Genomic DNA, 23,271 nt, shown 5'->3' with positions numbered 1-23,271 from the left:
CTACAGCTGATATATTTTCTTCACTACGGCCTGGACCGGGTCTATTCGGTCGAATATTATCCAATAATGAATGCTGGATCTCAAGATGGGTAATGGTGTTGCGAATAGCTCGAGAAAGCCATTTCCGAAGTGTATTATATCTTCGGTTCAACCCAATTTAACGAGTTTTCTTGTTTTTAATGTATTAGGACAGTCACAAATACTAAAATTCCTACTGAATATCTTACATACAACAATATTACTCATTCAAGTACATTCAACCCGCACTTTTTCATATTTGTATCTTCATTTATTACATTTGACTAGTTTGAGCGTTGGTCTGCGATCTAAATTTTGCCTTTTGTATTTTCTTATGCAAGTTTTCTTTAATCTTTTGTATGAAAATGTTCGCAAATTTATATTTGTTTTCATAATTTAGTATTTAAGTGTATTTGTGCTTATACACAAGCTTTCGGTCTCAGCTCTGTGGCGTTTATTGTATTGAATGTTATACTTCTTCTTGTTGTTGTAGTGTAATTATATAAATCTCTAAATATATTTATGTATGTTTGAAACGCTTTCGCAGCTTTTGATTTCAAGTTTATGCGGCGCGCATCCTCAAAAGTTCTATTGCCAAAACTTCCGTCCACAGATAGCTTGAGCAACAGTCCGGGTCCATCATCGCCAGGTGAATGTTTTCCAAATTTTTTCTACCAAATGCATTCCTATTTACAATTTCTATGTACTTATGTACCACGTTTAGCAACTTATTGACACAAACTCTGATCTAAATTTATAATTGGCTATAACAAACGATACAAATGAACACACGACACGTGAGAAAAGCCAACATTTACATGTGTTGTAGAAGTACTTATGTGTGGCTGTAAGCACGATAAGACCCGTGGGTCTCTATACATATGTAATATACAAATTAACTCAAAGTATATATTTTGTTGTGCGCTGCACAGAATAGTTAAATTTTACATTATTTGTATATAATAACAATTGTTATTTTTATGTTTTATTGATGTATATAAAATATGCTTACTTTCTACTAGAAGATTTGATTCATCCAACTTCAGCTAAATTTTTGCACCCCTTGGTATTTTTTGATTTTTGTAGTACGCATGCGCATAGTTATTTCAGCATAAAGTTGTAAATTATTACTATACGAGAATGGTTTGAAAAGACCTTGATCATCACGTAGCTTGCCTTTTACACTTCGTGTTTTGGCAACCTTGGTGCAGCAAACTGGCAACGCACAACTGGAATAACGCAGAATAGTAAATTCTGAGTGGTATTCAATCATTTGTTTGCCAGTTGTCTTGCTGGAAATCAGGAAAACCAACCACCGAAGACGGTTCACTCTTCATCACAAAAATGCGGCTGAAACAACTCCATTTTTGAGCACTTAAAACATCAATTTGATGAGTCATCCACCATATAGTCTTAACTTGGCATCAAATGACCTTCTTGCTAAAGCAACATCTGGGTAAGCCTGCTTGATCATATCAAACGTCTCTGCGCAGATTTACCGAGTTTCACACAGAATTGAATCACGTACCTCTGCTCTAACAAACGCTGCATTTTCGGTTTGCACCACTTACAGAAACACGTCGCGCGAAAATGTTTCCAGGTGCTCGGAGACAACTGATCAGTCCTTCGTTCGTTAGCTAGGAACTTGTATTTTCAGTTATAAAATATTTTAGAGAATGAAATTCTCTTCTGTTCGGTTTTTAAATTAAAAAAAAAAACAAGTAAGGAAGGGCTAAGTTCGGGTGTCATCGAACATTTTATACCCTCGCATCATAAAGTGATAATCGAGATTTCATTATACGTCATTTACATATTTTTCAAATACCGTATTTTTGTAAAGTTTTATTCCGCTATCATCATTGGTTCCTAATGTATATACTCGTATTATACAGAAAAGGCATCAGATGGAATTCAAAATAGCGTTATATTGGAAGAAGGCGTGGTTGTGAACCGATTTCACCCATATTTCGTACATGTCATCAGGGTGTTAAGAAAATATTATATACCCGGCTTTCATTGAATTTGGTCCATAAGTGGGCGAGGCCACGTCCATTTTCAATTTTTAAAAAACGCCTGGGTGCAGCTTCCTTCTGCAATTTCTTCCGTAAAATTTAGTGTTTCTGACGTTTTTTGTTAGTCGGTTAATGCACTTTTAGTGATTTTCAACATAACCTTTGTATGGGAGGTGGGCGTGGTTATTATCCGATTTCTTCCATTTTTGAACTGTGTATGGATATGCCTGAAGAAAACGACTCTATAGAGTTTGGTTGACATAGCTACAGTAGTTTCCGAGATATGTACAAAAAACTTAGTAGGGGCGGGGCCACGCTCACTTTTCCAAAAAAATTACGTCCAAATATGCCCCTCCCTAATGCGATCCTTTGTGCCAAATTTCACTTTAATATCTTTATTTATGGCTTAGTTATGACACTTTATAGGTTTTCGGTTTTCGCCATTTTGTGGGCGTGGCAGTGGGCCGATTTTGCCCATCTTCGAACTTAACCTTCTTATGGAGCCAAGGAATTCGTGTACCAAGTTTCATCATGATATCTCAAGTTACAGCTTGCACGGACGGACGGACAGACGGACAGACAGACATCCGGATTTCGACTTTACTCGTCACCCTGATCACTTTGGTATATATAACCCTATATCTGACTCTTTTAGTTTTAGGACTTACAAACAACCGTTATGTGAACAAAACTATAATACTCTCCTTAGCAACATTGTTGCGAGAGTATAAAAATTAAGATTTATTAATGGGTACAGTTAGTATTTATTTTGTCCTTTGTGCAGCAATAACAATAACATAAGAATGATACAAAATAGAGGTTACTACAGCTTCGTCTGGTTACTTTTTTGCGTTTGACAAAAATACATACTATTTCGTGACGTCATGAACAACAAGAGGCGCACAATAAATTTGGAAAAAAACAAAGACTTTCTATGTGTGTCATGTTTATTTAATTTGACCTTATGCAGTTAATTTTGATTATTTCTAAGCAATCAATCCGTCTTTATTGGTCGCTGCATACGAAAAAAAAACTCAAAAAAACGGCAAGGTGAGTGAAGTCTGGAAAACTTATAAGGTACATATTTTAAACAAACGGCTTAAGAGTAACTTTTGATCATGTAATGGCGGTTCACAAATCTCGAAATCTCGTACTCCGTTCCCCGCATGCGGCAGTTTTTCCTATTAACGTCGCCTATCGGATTCAACGCCCATTTATGGTATTTCTTACGCGTATATATTTGTATTAGCTTTTTTCAACATAATTTGCATTTAAAAGAAAATGACATTAAAAAGCTCAAACTCGGCCACTACGATTATAGTATGCGTCATACTGCTCTACTATGAATGTATTATTGCTTGTCTGCTTGGTATCGTCATTTAACTTCATTCTCATCTTTCTTACTTCCTCCCCACTCTCTACTACAAATATTTATTCAACTGATGTCATTTTGGTTTGCGATAATTTAATTACTGATGAAAACATATACCAGCATTCTTCAAGCATATCCCAGCAATAAATTAAGAGAGTAATCCCTTAGAGTACTCTCTTTAACAGACTCTGTGCTCTCACAAACGATACCTCTTCCAGTGTCTCATATTGTGAGATCCTTAAATGCCTTAAGCATAGTCTTGACAATGTGGGACAATTGCACAAGAGACGCTTCATTGCTTCCCTGGTACCTTGCTCTTGACATTTCCTGCAGTCTGCAGTATACTTCCGCTCTACTGTTTTACATATGAGTTCCATAAACTTTTGATTTGATTTTCTCTGCCTTGCTCCTGTCCAAATCGTCTTAAAGGCAATGGGTTATCCTATGTTTATTATGTTTTCCGGTCACAGCCGTACACCATACTTGTCAATCTTGTGTACTATCTCATTGCCATCGATTCCTTTGTGACCTGGCATCCAGTAGAAGTCAAGTTGCTTAGTTCGGGCGTCACACTCCACTGATGCTCTGCTTTCCAAGCGACTTCTGGCCAATACGCGAAATGATGTTAAGGTCTTGATTGCTGCTTGGCCTTCTACGTTCACAGATCTTAACTCTGGAGTTGTCTGCTTATGCATTATAAGCAAGCTTTGCGTCTTTCCCAATAGCAAAGACATCGTCCTACAATAATATCATTAGATTTTAATTGAAGATTAACAGTTGTAAAATGTTAGGTAAAATAATTTATTTACTTTATAGACCAAGCTGGAAAAATAAATGAAAACTTCATTGCATATAGAAAGATCAAAAGTGCCATTTTCAAATGTTCCTTTGCGACTAGTCGCTGGCCTATTTTGGACTAGTCGCTTTTCTGTGGTGTATGTTACTTGATATTTCATATGTACATATGTATATCGCAGGTTGTTGTCTGAGCTAATCATTAATATGTGTATGCACTGCACATTTTATTTAATGGAAAAATATTGTTCTACTTTTCTCGTCAAATTATCAAAGCTATTTCGAACTATAATAGTAATGAGGTTATATGCAAGTAAAATATTTAAAATTAGTAAGCAAATCTTCAACATTTATTTTAGAGTTTTGCCGAGTCTTGATTTAACATTCAGTAAACGAATAATTGAAGGCAATTTTGTCCTCCTTAGAATGAGACACATAACCTCATAACTACCACTTTCTTTGCCGTTCAGATATTTGCTTCTTTGAACAAAAAAATCAGTTGAAAATTTTTGGAAAACTATAACTTATCAATATAAACATATACACTTATACATACTATTATAATATAAACATATACATATGTATATACCTATGCATACATATGTATGATAACTGCGAGTATCTTGAAATTTATTACTGTTACTACGCCCTGTCTTTAGTAGGCATTTACTAATTAAATACTGTGATATTTTAAATGCTTATCAGAACATGAAAATAATTGAGGTTTGCTCAGCAAACACGTGAGACATTTACTTTCGTCCACTCAGTTCAAATATTTATTCTATTATTATAAACGCTTAGATATCTTCTTATGTATGTACTTGTATATATCAACTATATATGTATGTATGTATAAATGTTTGTATATAATGTGGTAAAGTATAGGTATTTTTATTGGTCCAAAGTCTTTGTATACAAGGTGTTAATTACTTACCTAAATTTAATGAGAAAAGTTTTTGGTATGTGAGTACAAACATGAGAGGCAACCCATAAATCCTACATTGTTTACTTACTATATGTACATACATACATACATAGTTCAAAAGCTTCAAATATGCTAATTATAATTTCGAAAAAATTAACTTCATTAAAAATGCTTCAATTAAAATGTGCTCGTTTTCATGACCATACCAAATGTGTAAAAAGAATATGCATACTTCCAAAGTAACTACTACGGAACCAGTTTATGTGTGACTCATTTTAGTTCTTCTTCTTCTTCTTAATTGGCGTAGAAACCGCTTATGCGATTATAGCCGAGTTAACAACAGCGCGCCAGTCGTTTCTTCTTTTCGCTACGTGGCGCCAATTGGATATTCCAAGCGAAGCCAGGTCCTTCTCCACTTGGTCCTTCCAACGGAGTGCAGGTCTTCCTCTTCCTCTGCTTCCCCCAGCGGGTACTGCGTCGAATATTTTCAGAGCTGGAATGTTTTCGTTCATTTGGACAACATGACCTAGCCAGCGTATGCACTGCCCCTTAATTCGCTGAACTATGTCAATGTCGTCGTATATCTCGTACAGCTCATCGTTCCATCGAATGCGGTATTCGCCGTGGCTAACGCGCAAGCGACCATAAATCTTTCGCAGAACTTTTCCGTTGTTGACATCGTCCAAGACTTATAGAGTTTGGTTTTTGTTTGTCGAGAGAGGACTTTGCTTCTCAATTGCCTACTGAGTCCGAAGTAGCACCTGTTGGCAAGAGTTATCCTGCGTTGGATTTCTAGGCTGACATTGTTGGTGGTGTTTACGCTGGTTCTCATTTTAGTTAAGGTTCACAAATTAGCTTTTTCGTGAAATCACCACTGAATGGTCTATGCAGTAAACTTTTTACGAAATTTTCTTTTCTTTTTTTTGGTGTCGTTTGATACATATATGTATCTGACTTTAGTGATTTGTAAAAAATATCATTACGATTACCCAAGTAATCCCCACCAGATGTAATACACTTATGTCAACGAAACAAACTTCAAAAGCACTTTTTGGGATGGCCTTCAGCTCCATCAGCGAATTTTGTTTTATATCTTCAATCGACTGAAACGGGACAAGAAAAAATCATTAGAGCCAAATCTGGTGAATACAGTGGTTGATCGATGGTATTCATTGCGTTTTTGGCTTATTTGTATTTGGTCACAATCGTACTCTTTTTTAAAAAACTCAGCTTTATCGGAACGCAATAACGCATTTCATACCCAAATTATCTACCAAAATCATTCGAATAGACTCGCGCGAGAAATTGAGCTCTCTTGGCATCTCTCTAACACTAGCCTGACTATTTTTAAGCACCATTTCCTTTACTTGTTTAATATATTCATCAGTTGAAGAGGTCGTAGGTCGTTCAGAAGGAGGCATGTCTTCAACCACCTCTCACTTTGTACCAGTCGTAGACTTGTGTTTTTGAATCACCAACATTCGCAACGTTTCCGCATACAAAATTTGGTTAGATATACAAATTCTTTGTTTGATATTTTTGTCCATTGTTAAAAACGCGACGCACTACTTCGGTGTACCGACTTAAGCAGCTCCTGTAAAAAAACTGGCTGACAGATCGCGCTTCTATTTGGCATAGTAATAAGGACAGTCTCACCAACTAAGCAAAAGCCATTTTTTGAAATATCGTTTACTGGGGGAATTTAATTACAATTTCCGGCTGCTTTTTGTCCCAATGTATTATTAGAGTGAAAATATATATTTTTTTTTTCAATTAATAAAATATTGATGTTTTTATGCAACCAGCACACGATCACTGTATACAATAGCAGCTCGTTCTTTAGAGTTCTGTAAGAAATTCTTGAGGTGTTCTCTGGTCTGCTCTCATATCTACTTAAATATTTGCTTGGTTAACATTTATCCTAACATACCTATGCGAGTAACTTTATCCGCAAGTAAACTTAGTTTTGCATGCTTTTGCTTAGTGTTTGCTTTATAATTGATAAAAAATGATTCAATGGTGCTACAACTGTTATCGCAAAGGTCTAATCTATGAGTTATGTTTTTTTTTTGACATTTCATAAACTCACAAATAGTTTTGTTATCATTCTTTTTCGTTATGTATGCGCTCTCCGGGTATTGGCAAGACTTCTCCTCTAAGTATAACCTCTCACATTTTACTGTCGCGTTTTTATTTGTTTATTGCTGATTATACGAAGCAGACAATTCATAACTGTCTGCATTACATAATTAATTTTAAATTATCTCTTCCTTAAGTGTTTGAATTTTTAAAGGCAATCTAATTACTTTTGGTTTGAAGCGGCACTGGGTAGTTTTGCTGCATGTGTTGATGACTTCTCGTAGAAACTTCTATTCCAAACCGTATTTATGCATGTAATGCTAATTTTTGGCACACTAATTGTCCACTGAAATACGGTTCTCATAGAAGACCAGTTTCTTTTTTAATTTAATTTTTACCATTTTTATCGAAAAATTTGTCCCAATGTACGAGATCATAGATTGCTCTTATGTTTCTGACTTACATACCGTCAAAGTTCAAGGTTATAGTTTCTCTTCTCCATTTTCAGAAACTTTCAAATTTTTCAATTTAGCATTTTCGCAAGTTATTTCCAACATTCCTATACATTGCCATTTGAATTAGCTCTAATTCCGCTTTCAAGTTCCCATTTAAATTTTTGGCACAATTATCGTTGCCAGCGAATTGCTCATTATCCAAAATTATTTATATCTTTATCGATAGGAAATGTGGTCTAATTGATTTTTTATCTTTACACATTTATTGTATGCGATTTAAGCGGAATATTCAAAGTGTACCGCCAATGATTGCCGGCTTCAGTCATATTGTTGACGTCATACAAACTTTAGTTGCCAACTCAGCCCTTGTAGGAAAGAGAAAAATTCAAGTGGTGGTGAGCCCAAAATACTCAAATTATTTTTAAATTTGTAACACAGAAACTTCAAATAATGGGGTTATTTTATTATAGTTCCAAAGAACATTCTTTGGCATTTATTTTTTAAGATTATCTCCTTCAAATGTTGGCCGCGGCTACGTTTAGAATCATCTATCCGTGGAGTTCAATTTTCGATGATTCGTTTGAGCAGTTTGACTGATAACAGGCGAATGACACACGTGAAGTTTTGTTCCATGGCCTGAATCGAAGCGGGATTGTCCGCGTAGACTTTAGACATATCCCCATGACAAAAGTCTAACGGTGTGATATCACACAATCTTGGTAGCCTATCTACCGACCCAAAACGTGAAATTTTCTGCCCAAAGAAGTGTTCTTTTAATAAATCCATTGTTTGATGCGATGTGTGGGAAGTGGAGCCGTCTTGTTGAAACCACTTGTCGCCGAGATCACGAGCTTCAATTTCAGGCACCAAATATGTAGTCAGTTGGTGCGATAAGGTCGCCATTGACGGTTACGTTCTTACCGGCACAATTTTTGAAGAAATATGGACCGATGATTTCAGTGGCCAACAAACCACACCAAACCGTTGTTTTTTCTGGATGAAATGGCAGCTCTAGAATCTCTTCAGATTGCTCTTCATACCAAATGCGACAATGATTGATTACATACCCTTTGGACCAAAAATGGGTCTCATCGCTCTACAAAATTTGGCTCGAAAACGTCGGATCTTCTTGGAACAAGAGTCCATAGAGCGAAGTGACGTTTTTTATTGCTGCGTCAACCACAAATTATAAAAGTTTGTTGACCGAGTACCGAGTTCTTGACTAGAATGTTGAGTGTTTTTTAGAATATAAAACTTTACTCCAAAATTGACTTCGGGTATTAAAAAATTGCAACGATTTAAAAAGCGGCACAGCAATTTGGCTTTGGTGAGGGCCAAAACGCGAGCAGACCGACGCGTGAGTTGCTGAGAGTCTATAAAATTGTGATTAGTTCGTTTTTTTTCTAGTGTTTGTTATTACTGTTGCTGCTGCTGATTTGATTGCCTGCCCGCAATCCACTGCTCACACACTTGACGATCGTCTTGCTGCCGATTGCGGTATTTATCTCTTATTATTTTGAGATTTGCGATTAAATGCTTCTGCTTAACTATTCCACTTGTTTGGCCTGAGTTCGCTAATTTTACGAGCGGCTAGCACTTAGTATAGTACAACTCTTGCGGCTGTTGGTGGCTACAGAGCGCCCACAAATCGCATATAGCCGAGTCTATTGGGTTTGTCTTTTGGCTGGCATTCACATTTGGCGCGCGCTTAATTGACATTGTTTACATTAGCGGCGGTGCGGGGTCAGCAGTTAGCAGGCGGCGCAGTCAACAGCCGGTACATCAAGCCAAACACCGCTATTGTGCTCAACGAACGCTGAGAATTTCGACGCTGCCCAGTTTCCGCGGCTGCCATGTGTTTTTCGACAATCGCTCGCTCGCTATCGGAGTCAGTCGGCGGCTGCTATCGGCGTCGTATGTAATACGCAGAATACTACACAGTTTTCGAACGTTTTTTTGAGTGTTATTATCATTAACTCGTATTTGTGTGGCATTCGTCTACCTACCTGTGTTTACATACATACAAACATATTTAAATGTGACTACATCAGTTGTTTAATATCTGAAGTGATAAAATACCGGAACGCATTATAACCTCATAAGCATTTGTGTTTGTTGTACACATACTCAGAAGCATTCAGTGAAGTGCGTCTGTGAGCATCTAAAACGGTGTTTAATTACGATTACTCGTCAGTCATAGTCATAGTGTATTGTTTGTGTTAATTTACTCGCCTATGCAGCCTGATAATGCAATGTGCAGCAGCTGGCAAATGTTGGTGAATGTGTCTCGTCGGGCGTACGGTGCAGCAAGCGGGTTAAATGTGGAAGAAGAAATTTTTTGCAAGTAAGTGAAAGTGAGTGGCATCACAGCAGCAGCTGTTTGCCTGCTCGTCGGCTGATCGGCGGTGCCACACGTCGTATACGTAATGTGCATGTGGCGTTCCGTGACGTATACGACGCCAGCAGCGCAATTGCAATTGCCAACAGCCGCCAGCCAGCCACCCCACCGACTTGCATGTGTTGAGTGTGTTTGAATTAAGTGTGTGTGTACGAACGGGTGGGTCTGCTGCGCTATTCTTTGTCACAGCTTTACATTTTATCGAATATACGGCTATGCGCTGTCGTCTTTATTTATTTTTTGATTCCTTTAAATGCACATTTTTCTTTGCTTATTTATTATTTTTATATTTCCTATAAATTTTTTCGGTGTTTAAATTTGGTTTTTAATTTTTTCCCTTTATTATATTTATTATGTGTATCTTTTTCTTTTTATACCCTGAACAGGGTATATCATGTTTGCCACAAAGTTTGTAACACCCAGAAAAAAGCGTCAGAGCCGCTATAAAGTTATAATAATCTCTAATTAAATTGTACAGATCAGACTTCTTCTTCATTGGAGTAAACACTTCTAACGCTGTTGTAGCCGAGTTTACAACAGCCCACCAGTCGTTCTTCCTTTTCGCTGTTTGGCACCAATTGGAGATTCCAAGTGCAACCAGGTCCTTCTCCACCTGGTCCTTCCAACGGAGTGGAGGTATTCCTCTACCTCTGCTTCCCCCCGGCGGGTACTGCGTCGAATACATTCAGAGTTGGAGTGTTTTCATCCATTCGGACGAGATGACCTAGCCAATCGTCGTATATCTCGCACAGCTTATTGTTCCAACGACTGCGGTCTTCGTCGTTGCCTTCGTCCGCATATCCTTTCTCTCGAAAACTCATAACGCCGAATGATCAGATGTTGTCATCGTCCATGCCTCTGCACCATATATCAGGTTGGGGATGATGAGTCAAGAGAGGTCTTTACTTATCAATAACTCAATCCAAAGTAGCACCTATTTTCCAAGAGCTATTCTGCCTTGAATTTTCCAGGTTGACGTTGTTGTTGGTGTTTATACTGGTTCCAAGATGGACGAAATTATCTACGACTACCAAGTTATGACTGTCAACAGTGACATGGGAGCCAAGCTCGCTTGGTATCGAACGGCTCGCAGAGGTTCTTCCCGATCCTGACGGAGCTTTTGGTCTTGCTCAACGTCAGTTTAGACAGCCGTATTAGTGTTGCGGGGATACCAAATTCGGACTCGGATCGGACTACTTTTGCATATAGCATACAAATTAAACAATTAAAATCAAGATAAAAAATCGTTTTATATCTTTTAATGCTATAACAAATGCAACTGTGAAGGGTATTGTAGTTTCGGCAGCCGAAATACATTTTTTCTTGTTCTTGGTTTTTTATGAGCGCATTTTTGTTTTCTAGTTTAATATTTTTATATTTCTCTCTTATATTTCCTATATATTTTTTCTGTTCTTTGTTTGCTCCTTCATTTTTTTTATTTACTTTTTTTTTTTGTTATTCTATTTAATTGTTGTTGTTTACGTTTTTTTCTTTTTATAGTTTTAATTAATTTTTTTTTTTTAATTTTCATTTTCTTCTTTACTTTTCTTTTATATTTTTAATTGTCTCTGTTTGCTTATTTGTGTGCTCATTTTTGCTGTGTTGTTCGCTTGAAAACGAAACGAAACGGTGGACAGTTCTAAGTTGTAAACAAATACCAAAACCAAAAGCAAAAAAGCAAAGCACAGATAATTAATTGAATAATTGCTATGGCACCATATTTAGTTTTTGCTCACTTCGGCTGGCTTTATTTATGCAAATATTTAAAACAAACGCAAGCGCTTATGTCTGTAAATGTGTGTGTGTGTGTGTGCATGCGTTTATGCAAAGCTTTATACGAGAATATCACCACAAGCGCCGGTGTCCCTCAATCGTTCTACACTCACCTAATAAATATACGTATGTACATATATGACTCACACACATACATACACACATATGCATATGTGCTGTCCTACACTTTGTTCGATGGCCAGTTTTCATTAGCTTTTGATTTTTAGTTTTCAGTTTAGTATTTTTGATTTCAGTGTCGCACACCCGTTGCGTTGTATTGTTGTTATGTTAGCTATTCGCTATGAGCTGTGCTGTGCTCTTTAGCTGTTGGGCCGTTTTGTTTGCACCGATTTTTTCGCTACCAACACGCTCGTGTGTTCTCACAGAGTTCTGTGCGAAGTTGACGTAGCGGCACTGTTGCGCCATTGTAACTAAATTTTTGCCGTTATATTTCTTATTCAAAAGCCAAATGCTGGGAAAAGTATAATGTTGTGCAAAATCACTTTAAAGTAAACTGTAAACAGTAAATATATTTACAAATGGCAGTTCATTAGCCAAAACTGTCAGTTGTGCAAATAAACAGGCAGTCAGCGAGTTGTCCGGTGCAACATTATGATAACTTTTAAAGAAGTGAATGTGTTGTACGAGTTTATTGAATGATCACTTCATTGTGCTATTGAGATACATGTTTATGTAACGCTACATATTACCAAAAAAAAACAAACAAGAAAAAAAAATAAAAAATTAAAAAAAAAATTGTTAAATAAAAAAACTAAAAAAAAAATTATTCTTTACATGCACAAAAAATATTTAAGAAAAAAAAACAATTTTAATACAGTTTTCCAAAACTAAATGTCAAACATGAAATTTCTTCTAGGACTTGCCAGTTGGGCAACAGATAGTCGTGACAAATATGATGGCAATCAAACAGATAAGGTGAGTATGAAACTCCTGCTAACTCTCATTTTTAGTACTACTCAAATATTTTATATTATTATTTATGTGTGTACATATGTATATGTGTATACATTAGAGCAGATCTATTTTTTTCTATACAATCGCGTATGCGGGAAATGTTTTACGGATTATTCTGAACAACTTTGTCTAAGAGACTTTGAATCTAAAACCGGTTTAGAGTCAGCGATATTTAAGGCGAAGTTTAAAAAATCTGAATAAATGGTTGTATTGAAGATATTTGCTATAGTTGTCCGAAGTGACCAATTTCGATAAATTGTCGATAGAATATTAAAATGCACATACGTATTAAATTTCATTTGGATATCTCAAAAACTCACGAACAAATTTTTGTGATTCACAAAAGCTTCGCTTCAAAAATCGCTGGCTCGAAACCGGTTTGAGACCTATAGTCTCTTGGGTAAAGTTGTTCAGCATCATCCATAGAAGATTCCTCGCTTACGCGATTTTTCCATTTTTTCTGGCTCCCTGTAAATTGACCCGCGCTAATATACATATGTATGCATAAACTTATAAACACATGTGCATACATTCATATGTATATTATTTGTAACATATGCTATGCCGCCCGCCACTGGGTTGGCGTGACTAATCGCCGAACAACAAAAACAACTTTTTTGTCCTTTTCAATTGGTTTGCTTTTAATTTATTGCATACTTTTGCGTTTATTTTTTCCCAAAACATATTTCTGCATATTTATATTCCAATAACGAACATTTCATTTGAATATTAGAACAAAGTGCACAGTTACCGACAATAAAATAGAACCAAAATTCACAACTATTTGCAGAAAAAGTGTTACCACAGTTCTTAGTGGGAAGCAATTATTTTCTATAGTCAATAAAATTTATTTTAAACGATTGAGAAGCAAGAATAACTTAACACACATTGTATGAAGTATTTAACAGACAACTTTTAAATGAACTGTCTGGAACCTCAATTGACAATAAAGTAGAATCATCGAACCAAAACTCATAAATAGTAGACTATTAAATATTACTTGTCGGCATAGAATCCACTGCAGCTTTAAGGACTGAACGCCTCTTGGACTTTTTCCTATAGTTCCTCCTTATTTTGTGGTTTAGTTGTTCTCAACTTTTCCTTTACACTTTTCTATAGATTTTCTATAGAATTTAAATCCGAAGATTGCGCCCACCACGTCATAACATCGACTCTTTGATCATGTAGCCCAGTATTAATCACACCTGAGGTATTTTTCGGGTCATTATCATTCTGGAACTGCCAAACTAAAGCCAAGTTCCATTCAGCATAAGAAAGCATTACGTCTTCTAAGATTCTAAGGAAGTAATAACAAGCCATAACTGCCCGAATCCAAAACATTCCCATATCAGATAACACTTCCGTGTTTGGAAGTTTTTTTATCGTGTATCGGGGATTAATGTGAGCATTCTTCGCACGTCGAACCGTAACTTTTCGGTGGATTTCAGAGTCCAATTGATATGCACAGAGACAAAAGCAATCTGATTGTTCCGCTGTCTTTTTGTCAACATTGGGACATTCCGCGAAAACCTTTCGAAGAGATTATTTTACACAAGGCGATGTGCACCAGTTCTCGAAGAAATTTCTACACCCATTTCTCATTGGATGACGACAGGAGACATGAAATAATCGCGTTTTCATTTCTATTAATTTTTCATCCTAAGACGTTGTTTTTCGTGGCCGTTCCCTCAGTTCGCATTCTATTAAAGATTTCAAAGCAGTTAAAAAAACGTTTTTGGGATTTTTTAGCTTTATTTTGCAATTTTTCTAAGCTTACGCTCTGCCGCTTTGCAATGCTTTCCTCGCCCTATGTCTTCTACAAATAATATGTAAGAAAATGTCAATTTTTAACAAATACCTGAAATATTATATACTTACAATATATACTTACGCCTATAATTAATATATTTATCCCTATTTTATTGTCAGTAACTGTATATCGATTATTATTCTCACCCTTTCGTGAGATTTCCGTGCGTTCTTTTTACTTGTTGTTTGATTCACTTGTTGAAACCGGCTTCCGGGTGCGAGTTGAGCATGTCCGCAGTGATTTAGATTACGTCAGACTAACGTTTATGTTTCGCCATTTTCGAATTTTTTGGAGATGATGGAAATCTTATTTATAGTTCAAAAATACAATATTCTTAAAAAATCATCCTTTGCCAAAAAGCCCTTTTTTCGATCGTCTTAAATATAATTTGACATCAAGAAGTCTTTTGAAAGAGTAAATTTTAGTAAAACAACTAACGGTTAACGGTTCCAACGGAAAACGTTTCGCTAGTTCTTTCTGGCAACATTGTCTTATATAAAAACCTTCTAGTCATATACCTAATATGGAAACAAAGTATTTTATGAATATTAAGCTCTTGTGGTCCGATCTGAACAATTTGTTAGGACTCTAGCATTGCCTTGGAAAAAACTCTAAATTTCCTGAAGATAACTCCACTATAAAAAATAACAACTTCAAATAAAAGATATTCGCATGCAAGAATTTGATTTTGCTCGGCCAGTTTTTGTGGAAGTTATATATATACTATAGTGGTCCGATATTGTCTGCTCCAACAAATGAGTAGCTTCTTGAGGTGAAAAGGGTGTGTGCAAAATTTCAAATCAGTATCTCAAAAACTAAGAGACTAGGTGGGCACGTCTAAATTGTCTCAGCTCGTCACGCTTATCAGTTTATATTTTATAGGGTCTCCGATTTTTCTTCAAGGTTTTAGAAACTTCGTGGCAAATTTAATATACCATGATTGTTCGCTCGGATGCTGCTGGAGACGCAATTCTCCTAAGCTGCTCCAGGCCATACAGCTTCTTCAAGGGTTGTTTGAAGCAATGGATCCTAGAGGAAGATCTCAGGTCTTGGAACACAAGCAAAGAAGGGTATGCCGCAAAGTTACTTTGGGGTAGTATTGATGATGATGATAGGCAAACAGGAGCAGGGCAACCTTAAGATCCCACCTTCCGAAAATGGGAAAAGTGCATTTGGCGGAATGTAGAGCATGATGAACATTATCTATGCAAATGCCCAGCCATCAGCCGTATAAGAAGGAACATATTCCACGGCTCCCAATACTCCAACTGAGCTGCTGCGTACGGATTTAATTGGTTACCAACCGGTCTGCGGTCCGGAGCTCACGAACCTCCCTTGTCAACGAAATTTAATTTAATTTAAAATTTGTATGCTTTAACGTATCTAAATCTATGCAGTATAGCGATAACTGATTGAAAAGGCAATGAAAATTTAATAAATTAAGTCAATTAAATTTAGTGCGAACAGAAAACGTGTGTGACAATTTAGCACCTTTACTTCAACCAGTTGCGCGAATTGAGAATTTACAACCATTTATTGGCTTCAAGCCAAAAAATTTAACAGATTAATATATTTTAGGGCTTAAATTAAGATATCTTTCCAAATTTTGGTTTGAATGATGAAAATCCGGATTATTTTCAAGTTGTTGCTTAGCCCAATTCACGAACATGCGACGATTCTGGTGATCAAGCAGCTTCAGTTCTTGCGTTAATTTGATCTTGTAAGGATGTAGGCCAATATCTTTTCGCAAAATTCGCCACACCGACGTCACAGAGATGTCCAACGCTTGAGAACGACGTGCGAGAAACTGATTTGGGTGTTCCTCAATTGATGCGCTAGCGGCAGCAATATTCTCGACACTACGGGCACTTGCTTGTCTCACTGGCACAATAATATTTTGTACTGTGCCTGTGGATTCAAATTTTTCCACTTGAAGGACGATTATGATGAGTTGAGGCCACTGACTCCGAATTTGGGTAGTAAATTTTAATAATTTCGACTCGTTGAATCGTATATCTTTCCATGATAAAATGGCAAACCTTACTGAAGAGAAGTGTAAAAAAAGAGGGGAAAATATGTGGTGTCGTTTGCTGTCCCTATCGGTCTACTTTTGTAGCGTCTCTATTGAAAACCCCGTTATAATTGCTTGGATACCTATCCTCTGGTTGACGGTTTGCACTTTAAGATATTTCCCTGGCTTCGATTGTAGCAAGTTGCAAGAGTATAAAATGTTCGAACTTAGCCCCTCCTTTAACTTATCAAATTTTTTAAAAGCTTGCTTGCAAATTTAAAGCATCAGTTATTTAAGAATATTCGTTTGCCTTGTTGTTTTTGCTATTTATGCACGAACGCTAATAATTTTTTTTAATCACCTATAATAAAAAAAATACCGAAACGAATTTTAATTATGTGAGTCACGTTCCATCATCTCAAAAAAACTAAAAAACTCGAAAAAAAATCCGAAAAAACCCGTTTAAATAAACATTCGTGTATCCGCCAAAGATATAAACAAGACATCGGCAATTGGTATAGAGTATCACTTTCGGCACTACATATGAGTAGATTTTAGCCAAAGCAATTGAAATTATTTATCTAAGCTAATACGTTTTTTATATTAAGAGAAGTGCGCAACAAAGAGCGTTTAACGGCAATTAAATAGCCGAACAAATTGTTTCCATTTTGCACTTAACCACAACTTTTTTAAATCTTTGAAACATCATAAACATGTCTACACACATACACAAGTGCTTAAATAGTTGAGTGTATTTGCAAGTTTTTGAAACGTTTTGAGCGCTAATAAGCTAATAAAATTTTAGTGCTTGCTCATACTCTGCCATATGTTAGCAAAAATTCGTTTCGTCTTACTTACATACATATATACATATTTGTTTATATGCGCGAAACACAGTTGAGTCCATAAAAATGGCATACGGAAAAATATATTGCTTAATGTGGTTCATTCAAGTCGTGTCGATGACTTTTTAATGCTCACACCCGGTCAATGTAATGTTTAGTCTACCCCTCATCCCCCACCTGGAACCATATATCAAGTATGGATACTGCTGTGCGTTTGAAAATATGTGTGTTGTATATTTTGCATGTGACTAAAGCGATTTTCGCATGACTTTTCTTGTTTGCATAAGGACGGGTCGGTGATTTGTCTGATTAATTGCCGGCAGAAAAGTTCGCATCGCTTTAAAAATGAACAATCTATATTTATTGATGAAATTCGTTTTTGTTGCTCAACATAGTTGCTTTAAAGGGAAGGTGATTATGAGGATCTTCCAACTCATAGAAAGAATTTTTGTTTTCTTAAAGTCTGACGACAGAAAAAAAGTCGTTAGGGACCAAGTCCGCCGAAAACGGTAGATTTCGCGTCTATATATACTGTACACGAACTAGTCCTTAACAAGTTTTTTGTACACATCTTTGTTTCCCCGAGAAGCTGCTCATTTGTCGGAACTGCCGTTGTCGGATTACTATAGCTGTCAAATAAACTGAACGATCAAAATTAAATTTTTTTTTGACACGAATTTTAGTATGAATTATTGTTCCAGACAGTGTTACAATATCGGAAAAAGTATAGATCCGATTACTATATAATATAGCTGCTTTACGAATTGATGTCTTGCTACAACCGACCTTCACGCACCACCTGAGTCTAACAAACCACTAGCAAAACTTCCGTAAAGTGCACAGCACCACCAAAGCACTTAGCGTCAAAAATGCTCAGATATTTCATGGCCTCAACCAAAAAAAACCTGCGAGAGGAAGATACTCGTAGCGTTGGACTTATTACACAACGCTACTTGAGGGCATGGGAATCTACGCTCCCTCCAGGGTTGAAGAAGTGTACTATAAACTACCTGAGTAGTCGGCAATCATCCGTACTGTTTCGAGGTAAAAATTCTAAATTGTGAAGAATTAAACAAGGGGTTCCGCAGGGTGGTATCCCCTCCCCGATTCTGTTTAATTTCTACATTTCGAAACTCCCTCAACCACCAGATGGAATTTCTATCATCTTGTATTCTTAGGCAATGCAATTGATGGTATGTGCTCCAAAGTAAACGGCTATCCGTTTCAAACGTTCTTGCTTCTTCTCTGCAAGGAGCCTAATACTCTCCCCCACTAAAACTGCAGCGACCATATTCACGAACTGGACGAAGTTGAGTTTGGACTTTAACACTAAATTTGATGACTTTAAATTGCGACTGTTAATAATTGGACAGCCTGTGCTCCTTTACTCCTCATATGACCGCGATAATTGCCAAAGCACAGAGCCGCAACAAAATCCAAAGTTGCTAACGTTGTTAGCAAGATACAGGGCAATCGGCCGGCCGGTCCTTCACTACATCGCACCAATATCGTGCCTATTACACATGCCAGAACACTGCACTCCGGACTATAACGGGATGCTCTTTGATGTCTCCTATCGAATATCTGTACAGTCAGACCGGTATGCTTCCAGTTAAGGAGCATAATGAACTTCTCTCCAAGCAGATTCTGGATTTTCGTAGTAACCATCCCTGCAGTCGCCTGCTTGAAGCGGAACCGCCTTCTAGGAACATCAAAAGGTCCTTCCTTAACTATATCGACGACATAAGACAATACGCCGACCAGACTTCAGACATACATACATAACTAACTGCAGACATGCACTGACCGCCATTCACAGTGGAAATATAAGCAAAATCACCGATTCCCCCTCACTGAATGGCGTACTTGGAGTCAAACTACCACCAATAGCAGACGACGACTCGACTGCCGCGATAATGGAGAGTAACTCTTGTGCAGCTTCATTTTGGATCCTACCTATCCGGAATCGATCCCGACATATCAAATATATGTCCAGCATTCAACGCGTCTGCGCATTACTCTAACCACCCCTGTGCATGCTGAGCTAAACCTACTCATATGATAAACCTCTCCCTATGCTCTATGACCTCGATGACATCTTATCGCAACCTTACCACCCTAAAGGGGACTAGATAACCGTTACAACAACAACATTTTTCTTGTGATTATTATTTCATTTTTCGAAATAACGCATGAATTAATTAATTAGTTTAATTTTAATTCTTATATTCATTATTCATTCATTCAACATTATTTACATATATATTTCAAATAAAAATTTAATAAATTTTCGTTAATTTTAATATAAATTTGCTTCCATTATTTCAGACGCCGGGAGATCCCTCCAAGCTAAACCGGAAGGAGTCCTACAAGGCGCAACGCAAGAACTATCGTCGGGAAAAGAAACGTGTTGCGTCCGAATTGCTGAATTCGCTGCAGGATCCCACTGTGGTGGTGCTAGCTGATTGGCTTAAGGTAATTGGTGCGCTTGTGTGCGTATGTATATTAATTGTTGCACACCTTGACTGTAACTTGTGCTATTCTACCTAAATCGATATTCACCAGGTGTGCTGTTATGACAAATTATATCCATTTTACTTCTATTGTGGTTGTTGTTGTTGTATACAAGTGTCAACACTATGTTATTTGTGCAGATAAAATAACTAATATCCATAAGTGTAAGCAAATGGGCGGAAGCGCTACATACAGGTATACATACATACGCATGTATGTATTGTATGTGCATATATATACATGTATATTCATGTATGTATGTGAGAGCAAGTAACATTTCACACAAAAAATAACTAATTCTTACATGTGTTAAATATATTTAATATATTCGCTCTTAGCCACATAGATACATACATATGTACATATGTAAGTAAATACATATCGCTAACAAGGCCAATGACAATCAATGTTACAAATAAAATTATCGCTGATTATTTACTTTGGAATTGGTTGCAACATTTTTTTTATCACAAATCGGTGTCAGTTAGTTTTTTAAAAGTACTGATAACAACGGTAAACCACCATGGCAATGGCGTCACTTAATTAAGTTAGCGCCAAAAGTATAAATACTTATATAATTGCCTGCAGCTTGACAGCAAGAATTAGATATACTATATACACACATACATATCTACATATGTGTAAGTGTATTTTTTTGTGGCTACACATAGCATGTTGTAAATCTCATAATCCCATTTAAGTGATTTTTGTGTGACTGATAGTCGTGACGCCATTTCGTTCACATACATACATATACATACCTAGTACGTATCCTTATATGTATTACATCATCAATTTACTCAATAAATATATATATATATACATATAAGTATCTATAACATATTTTTTGTAATATGCGCATGTGTGGAAATATCTTGCAGTAAAATGAACTAGTTGTAAACTACCTTTCAAGTAATGGGTGATTCATTTTGAGTTTTTCTACTTTTTTTTTTAAAGAAAAAACACAGAAATTCCAAATTTAATGCGGATAGTTTATCTTTCAAAAGAACATTCTTTGACACATATTTTCTGAAGATTATCTTTATCAAATGTTGGCCGTGGCTATGTCTCAGATGGTCCAACCGTTGAGTCCAATTTTCGAAGACTCGTTCGAACATTCCGACTGGTAACTGGCGAATGACAGTATGATCTTTTGCTCCAAGGCCTGAATCTAAGCGGGATTATCCTTTGACTTTTCAAATCGCCCAATGGAACAGGTCTAACGGTATGATATCACACGATATTGGTGGCCAATCGACCGGCCCAAAACGTGAATTTATCTACTCACCGAAGTGTTCTCTCAATAAATCCATTGATTGATGCGTTATGTGGGAAGTACATACTGTCTTGTTGAAACCAAATTTCGGCGAGATCACGATAACAGTCGCCATTGACAATTAATCGGCACAATTTTTGAAGAAATATGGACCGATGATTCCACTGGTCCATAAACCACACCAAGCCGTTTGTTTTTTCTGGGTAAAATGGCAGCTCTTGAAAGTCTTCAGGTTTCTCTTCATTGAGCCAGAAATGGGCATCAGCGCTGAATAAAATTTGGCTCGAAAACATCGGATCTTTTTGCAACTTTTCAAGAGCCCATAGTGTGAAGCGATGGAAGGTTGAGCAGCTTCAGTTCTTGCACAGTCTGTATTTTTTATTCGGTCGAATATTGTCTAATAATGAATGGTGGGTCTCAAGATGGGTGATGGTGTTGCGAATAGTAACCTCAGTCGGCCGATTATGTTGACCATAAGCTCAGCAAAGCGCGCGAAACACATTATGTATTTACAGAACGTGAATTTTCTAAAGTTGAACGATTTGTAAACGTTGTTCAGGCGTAAGTCTTTCCATGATGAAATGCAAAACAATACGGAACAAAAATATCATGACAGCTTGACACGATTCACGCGTGATCTGTCAAAAGAAGGCTATTAAAAAAGTACCTCTACTTGGATCACCCGTTAGTATGTAGTTCTAGCTAAATTCGCACCATTCCTCGAAATTACTTAAAAAAAGTAACGTTACTACAACAAAAATTTTGATATGTGATAAAATGAAGTCTGGAAGTCTTCTTATATGAACATATACATAATAAGCATATGAAATATTAATTAGTTAATTGTTTCACTAGCTACTAATAAGGAAAAGATGAAGACTATATTCTTCTCAATGATGCAGAATAGACGTAATATACAATATATAACCTGTATATTAACCGGTACACTTACGAAAACTCACTTTATTATTCTACATATTATTATTTGCACTTTGAACAAAAAATTTGCTAGAAAGCAGTAAATTTGCACCTACAAACAGCAACAACAACAAATGATAACTGGAACAAACTTATGTGCAAAGTACAATGTCTAGTAAAGCTTCACCTAACAGCCGCCATAAAATAATTCTCACTTGTTTTAATAATTGACACTTTGAAATGACAGCAAAATAACTTGAATTTAATTTAATTAAAATATTAATTGGCACAAATTTCTTTACTAATTAATAGGTACGTGGCACACTGAAGTCATGGACAAAGCTGTGGTGTGTTTTAAAGCCCGGCATGATGCTGCTCTACAAGAGTCCCAAGCTGAAGAGCAGCCATTGGGTGGGCACAATTATGCTGACCTCATGCCAGGTCATCGAGCGGCCGAGCAAGAAAGACGGCTTCTGCTTTAAGCTTTTCCACCCACTGGAGCAGTCGATATGGGCGCCGCGTGGACCAGACAAGGAGACAATAGGTCTGATTAGTCATTTCACTTATATGATAATATAGGTTCTACAAATTTTATTTATTTGTTATTATCATGTAATATCGGAAATTATTATTAACCATTTTTAATATCAAAATAATGTTGAACTAATAATTATTAAGCCCTTATCTGCGCTAAACAGTTATAAATTCCATCTAAATTTTGCAGGCGCAGTCGTTCAACCCTTACCAACCGCTTACCTGATATTTCGCGCACCCAGTCAGGCGGCTGGTAAATGTTGGATGGATGCACTGGAGCTCTCCTTGCGCTGTTCAGCACTGCTTTTGCGTTCTAACAGCAGTTTGGGCGCTGTACAGGGCACCAGTGCCAGCGACAATGCGCAGATATCGCATGAAACCCAGTGGTCGGAGGCGGATTACGAAAAGCATTTCAACGAACATGGTGAGTGTACGACTTAAATGTAAGTCTTTGTTAGTGAATGTGCAACAAATTTCGACTTCATGTAAGGGGTGGAAGAGTACCATACTCTATCTGACTTAGCATTGCTACAAACACGTATACTATCTAAAAAAAATATA

General features: G+C 36.8%; 1 protein-coding gene across 4 annotated transcripts in view; it reads left to right on the top strand.

Moving 5' to 3' along the window:
- The window catches only part of LOC120782326 (oxysterol-binding protein-related protein 8), a 47,972-nt gene that overhangs the window by 15,800 nt on the left and 8,901 nt on the right, over window positions 1–23,271 (top strand). For 3 of the 4 annotated variants that reach the window (XM_040114548.1, XM_040114547.1, XM_040114551.1), the window contains exons 2-6: window positions 566–667; window positions 12,705–12,763; window positions 19,797–19,943; window positions 22,489–22,720; window positions 22,901–23,134. In XM_040114548.1, the coding sequence (XP_039970482.1) occupies window positions 566–667; window positions 12,705–12,763; window positions 19,797–19,943; window positions 22,489–22,720; window positions 22,901–23,134 (774 nt within the window). The remainder of the gene's footprint in view (window positions 1–565; window positions 668–12,704; window positions 12,764–19,796; window positions 19,944–22,488; window positions 22,721–22,900; window positions 23,135–23,271) is intronic. The other variant, XM_040114550.1, reaches the window with a different exon arrangement.

This window comes from Bactrocera tryoni, chromosome 1 (assembly GCF_016617805.1).
Source record: "Bactrocera tryoni isolate S06 chromosome 1, CSIRO_BtryS06_freeze2, whole genome shotgun sequence".
NCBI lineage: Eukaryota > Metazoa > Arthropoda > Insecta > Diptera > Tephritidae > Bactrocera > Bactrocera tryoni.
This window is presented reverse-complemented; position numbering and strand designations above follow the sequence as displayed.